The sequence below is a fragment of the Nicotiana sylvestris genome, chromosome 12 (genome assembly GCF_000393655.2).
Source record: "Nicotiana sylvestris chromosome 12, ASM39365v2, whole genome shotgun sequence".
In the NCBI taxonomy this organism is placed as follows: Eukaryota; Viridiplantae; Streptophyta; class Magnoliopsida; order Solanales; family Solanaceae; genus Nicotiana; species Nicotiana sylvestris.
In genome coordinates, this window is record NC_091068.1 from 159879709 (window position 1) to 159885979 (window position 6271).

General features: G+C 33.4%; 1 protein-coding gene across 1 annotated transcript; it reads right to left on the reverse strand.

The window, feature by feature from the left end:
• Window positions 1-4225: 4225 nt before the first annotated feature.
• Window positions 4226-4624, reverse strand: LOC104245559 (uncharacterized). The gene has a single exon (XM_009801181.2). The coding sequence runs from the start codon at window positions 4622-4624 to the stop codon at window positions 4226-4228; it is 399 nt and encodes a 132-aa protein (XP_009799483.1).
• Window positions 4625-6271: the final 1647 nt, after the last annotated feature.

The window sequence follows — 6271 nt, forward strand, 5'->3', positions numbered from 1 at the left end:
ACGATGCCTAACGGATTTCATAACCTGATTGAACTATTTAATACTCCATGGGTATGACTCAAACTGACCAGACTCTACCAAATAGAACCTAAAGTGGTCTATAAAAGACACATGGTCTTTGTCATAAGGGCAAACAAAAAATTCCAAAAGATAAAGAATGCACAACTTGACTGCATCCTCATCGTTTACCCAAGATCTATTTGTTACTATGTTTTTCAAATACCACTTCTCTACTCTTTTTTTGTTAGGAAAATAGCTATTCATTAACTTGCTAACATAAATAGAAGTATATCCATAATCTGTAAACTGATTCACACAATTTAAACCGGTAATTAAACCAAACTCTCTCAATGAAAAATTCAATTTTTTCCCCTTCAAGTGGACTGAAAAAAATGATTCATTACACTTAGACAGTTCATACTTCATCAGAAGATGAATAGCTTGGTTTTGCATGCAAATGGAGGGGAAAGACAGTAAGTAACCAAAACAAGTATTTTTAAAAAGCTTTAAAGCATTTGGAGACAATAACTCTTTTATCTGGCTAGGAATGCTAGGATCACACAAAGTGTGGAATCTAAGCACCCGATAATCCACATTATGTGGGGCAAAATAATGTCCATTCTGCACAAAATGATAAATTATTTCACATTAGTAAACTGCATAAAAATGAAGCATTAATCTACATATTATCTACATATAACTACACAATCACTACACAAATAGCTAAAAACAAATCAGGAAGAAAAACTACATATAAATCTGCTTCAAAAAAATACAGCCTACCCACACATATAACTACAAAACACTACAAGACATCTACAGATATAAACATTATCTACAAAAATGCAGGAAGAAAAAAGTAACTACAGTTCTGTTTTAAAATTTAAAAGCTAACGTCAATATAACTACAAAACGACTACAAATAACTACAATTATAAACTATAGAAAATCACAACTACAAATAATCTACAAAATTAAGACAACTAATCTACAAGTTGCCAAAACACTTAAAACAGAGATTTTTACATCCAAAAACAAAACTAAAAAACTGGAAATGAAAATAATAAATGTTTACCTTCACCAAATTTTTTCTCTGAACCAATTTTCGGAGTTTTTTGGACTATTTCTTCATTTTTTGTTTTGAGGAAGCAGGAGACAACTTGGGTTTTTTAACTGTTGGAATTTTAGGGACATCTTCAACAAAGTCGTCATCTACACATACCTCTTTCCCTTTTCTTTTGAGTTGTTTGCCGCCAGTTGTAGCACTTCCTCCAGCATCTACATCGTGCATTTGCTTTGTTCTCATCTCGGCACGGATTTGTCTAGGAGATGAACTGTGAGTAGTAGGTTCCATTGCTTGTGTAGATTTACTTGTTTTTGTGGTGATTTTGGTGTTAAAACACCCAAATCAAAAGAGGAGATATCACCTACTGTAGATTTTTAGGTATTTTTTTGGGAGATTTGATGTTCTTCATGGTTTAACTTCAACTTGACTAAAGATGGGAATGAATTTTGTAGAATAATAACTTCAATATTTGATGAATTTAAATGGAGAATAATGAAGAACGTGGGTAGCTTTTGTTCTGTAAAGAAGAAAACAGACGCTAAACGTGGGGGAGTTACGGGTAAAGGTAAAACGTGGGGGGGGGGGGGTTGATCTGAAAGGAAAGAGAAACGTGGGAATATACGGTCCTATAATTATGCCTCATATAAATGTCTCATTAATTATATCCCTGTTTTAAATTATGGTATATAAATTGTAATTTAGTATACTAAATGTAATTATCTCTAACCTTAAACATTGATGGTAATAAGGTTTCATATGTGGCATAGGAAGGTAAAAATTCCTTAGTTATATTCTAATCTAGTGAACTTAAATATTTGACTATTATCCAGAATATGATGATTAACATATTTCATTTTTATGAGAATGCGTACATTAAAATTTAAATCTCTGAACATGATTCATATATATACAAATTTTATAGTAATACTATACATCACAACTTTTATAGCTAATACATTTTTAAGAAAAATTAAAGAATATTATATTAGTTTTCTATCGAAATTGTAAAGTATCGTCTGGGTTTTCTTTAACCCGGGGCCCGGGGATGACGGTACTGCTGTAATTGTTCAACCTCTCTAGTTCTGTTATTCATTAATACATCGTGCATCTATTATCGAGCTATATTTGTACGTACTATTTGGTTGTTGGTTTTTATTGCTTCTTATAGTGCTGTGCTAGGTTAACTTCATAGTCAAAGAGTAAGTAAGAAAGTGCTATGTTCCTCTGAGAAATTCATAGAAAGGGAACTTTCGAGCAATGATAAAATTGTTTTGATTTATACGTTACAAGTTCAAGCCATGGAACAACGACTAATACTTGCATTAAGGTAAACTGTCTATTTTGAAGGGGAGCCTTGACGTAACTGGTAAAGTTGATGTCATGTGACCATGAGGTCACGAGTTCAAGCCGTGGAAACAGCCTCTTGCAGAAATACAGGATAAAATTGCGTAGAATATACCTTGTAGTCCGGCCCGAACCCCGCACATAGCGGGAGTTTAGTGCACCGGGCTGCCTTTTTTAAGGTAGATTGTCTATATCATATCTTTTGGGTGCGGAGAAAACGGAAGAGTAATGATTGTATAAATCATGTATAGTAACAACTAACAACCACTACAACTTAAAACAGCTTTATTACTCAAAAGAGAAATGGAAATGATACGAAGGATTTAGAATATAGCTTGCAATAATGCTGATTGTAGGGATTGAAATTTGGAGCTACAGCATTTAAGTTACTTCCTAAATAGAAAACTATCTAGTCGGGTTTTAAACATGATTTATTTAATTTATTAGCTATGAATTACGTGATACTTGAATATTCATTTTACTTAAAAAAAGAGAAGGTACATAAACAACTCTCCGGAAAAGGAGTGAAGTTTTCACATCATCTTTCTTTGGTCGGCCTATCTTCTACTACTAGAAAACGGCTTAAAACTGTCTAGAAATACCGACCGAATCTTCAAAAGATTAAAAAAATTGATCAATTTTTGACCGCCTTTAATTTGTCAAAATTAGACTAGTCGATAATAAATAGCGACCAAAGTCGGTTGCAATTTCCGACCGATTTCGGTCGGTAAATAAAATTCACAAGCGACCAAAAAAAAATCTACCGAAGTCTCTCGGTATTTTAATTATGCAATTAAAAAATGTATCGTCTGGAAATCGAACCGGGGTCTGTATTGTGGCAGGATACTATTCAACTACTACACATAGGTACATTTTAGATTAAGACTATCTTTTATTTTATTTGTACTTTTTGAATTCATTTTCGCCCGAAATAACCGATCGGTTTTGGTCTGTGTTTATTAAAAATGTAAAATTACCGACTGAAGTCGGTCGATTTTTTAAAATGACCAACTGAAATAACCGACCAATTTCGGTCGGTTTTTTAAATTTAAATTTAAATTTATTTTATATGATAAACCAACCAAAGTTGGTCGATTTCTTAAAAAATAAATTTTGCGGGACGCCAAAATAGTTTCCTGCGTTTTTGCGCAAAAATAAAGACCGAATTTGGTCGTGTTTCGTAAAAAAAAATTAAAACATAAAATATTTAGAATTATCGACCGAAATCGAACGGTTTGCCGTGGTCGATTTTAGCCAAATTTTTAGTAGTGTTCTTTTAAAAGCAATGAGCTGCTCGAAAGCTTTGACGAACAAACGAGAAAAAGCCTATTTATTTAATTTAAATAAAATAAAATAAAAGATAATGCAACTTCAAACAAGTGAAAACGCAATCCTCTTTAACCCCTATTAATGATTGAGAAAGAATTGCTACAAATTACAATATCCAATGCTGTTAATTCCAAATCTAGAGAAATACGTCGGACTAATTAAACACAAAAATAAGAATCAGAAAGGAAAAAAAGGCTACGTTTTCCCATTAAAGAAATGAAAAAGAAAACCATAGTGTGAGCCACTCTTTTCAAGACTTGATCATCGGCTAGCTTTTCTCAGGTGTGCTCAGGGGCAGATGGAGTGTGCTCGCGGTTTCAACTTAACCCAATATTTTCGACACAAAATATAAATTTGTATCTAAAAATTATTAAAATAAAAATAAATAGCAAATATGAATTCATAACTTTAAAATATAATAGGTTCAATACTATAAACTTTAAATATTAAACCCATAAAATTAAAATTTTAGATCGGCCATATATGCTAATGCAGATTAGTACTTTGTTGATCAGACGCCTCTTCTTCTCTTGCTTCCACCTCCTCCTCCGGCACAGGGGAATCAGTGCCGGACCCACCGCTCTCCTCCACTACTGGCGGTGAACCAGTCACATGTGGACGTGGCGGGTCAACCCGTCCATCAATACAAGACCCACACTTGGTCTCAACCCATCCTTCAATGTCATAGTAACCACGACCCATTATCCCACGGCCCGAACATATCTTACCTATCATCACAGCAATTGCTCCTAGAAAAGCTATCATTACTATTACACCGATTACGGGTCCAACCGATCCATGATCTCGATGATCCGAATAAGCTTTCGGGTTCAAAACCATTGGTGGTGGTTGCTGTAGAGGATCCATAACTTGTGTGGATGACATTTTGGAGTATACTAAAGAAGGGTGGCAAAATCAAGAATATGAAGATTTCTTGAGTTTTTTTCTGATGATATTCTATTTCTTGTCAGGTCTGAAATAATGACAACTTGATTATACTTCCATAGAATTTAATATACGAGAAAGTGTGTCTTTCTAATTAAATGGAAGAAAATACCACTACTTCACCTTTTTATTGGACTGCATGCTAACATGAACAAACTGGTCTGACAATTTTTTGGGAGGAAGCCTTTACGGTGAACTTTTTGGTAGGCAGTGGTTTACTCCTGGAATGGGCTTCTAGTGAGTCGATATCTAAAGCACAAAAGAAAAGTGATCTAAATGCAAAAAAAAAATAAAAAATTAAGCAAATGAACTAGAGATGCTCAAAGATTCTCTATTTTGGAAAATAAGAATAAGCTGTCATAACCTTAACAAGGAATTAGATGGTTAAGTGAGAGTGGCAAGCAAACGTGTGAAGGTGGTGATTATTTTGTGACTGAATAAATTAAGAAAAGAAGAAACGGGAAAGGCACAAGTAAAAGTGGAAGAAAAAGGTCAGGTTGTTGAGACTGAGATTTATGGTACTATATATTAAGGTATGTTTGTGTGTTGGGGGTAAAGCTCAAGAAAAGGAACTTTATAGTGCTCCTTATATATATAACAACAAAAAAACAAGAAAATCAGTAGTTTCTCACGAGTAGAGTTTGGGAAGGGTAAGATGTACGCAGTCTTACCATACCCAAGAAGGACAGCTAGGGTTTGGGGGAGCTAGAATCTTATTTCTTTGTTTCTTTCTTTTATGAGGATCTTATTCTGGTGGAGCAAGAAGATATGAGAAACTGGTTTTTGATGTGATATGAAATCTTGAAAATGGCAGTGAGCTGGTTAAAAGGGACTAGATAGAAAGATCTGCTGCATCATGCCCCCCTGAGCTTAAGCAGTACCACTGAAAGCTAAGCTGTTAGTCAGATTTTGATTCTCTCTGCTTCTGTTCTGTTAGATATTTTCCCATATATAATTGTGTAAAAGATTGGAGAATCTTAGAGCAATGGTAAAGTTCTATTTGTGATATAATAAGATCTAGTTGTGGAAACAACTACTTAATACTTGTATTAAGGTAGGTTGTCTACATCAATATTCTTTGGTGCGGTCCTTTCCGGACCCTACGTGAATACGAAATCCCTTGTACACCGGGCTATCCTTTGTATGTTGATTGTGTAAAAGAACTTATACATTATTATTACTTCTGTTCTACTTTATGTGATGTTGTTTAGTTGGATATGGAACGTAAGAAAGAAAGTTTTTTTTTTTTTTTTTAAGAATATGTTGGTTAAAACAAATCACAGATATTTGTGTGCATATAAATCATCTCACTAAAAATAAGATGAAAAGTCTAAAGTTAAATTGTTTCAATTATATAAAGGTTTTATTCTTTGTGAAATAAACAAAAAATGAAAGAGTATCTTATAAATTAGGATAAATCGAGTACTACATATATCTTTTCCTAATAATTAGAATTTCAATAAAAAATAATGCGTATCATCTGCTATAATGATTAAATTATGCTGATTTTCTGGAAATTATTTATACTGTCATAATAGTATGTAGTAATAAATTCTTTCTAGAAACACTGCACCTCAGGAATTTCAA

Excerpts from the sequence above, each read along its gene's own strand:
- LOC104245559 (XM_009801181.2), bottom strand. The coding sequence starts at position 4,624 with ATGTCATCCACACAAGTTATGGATCCTCTACAGCAACCACCACCAATG.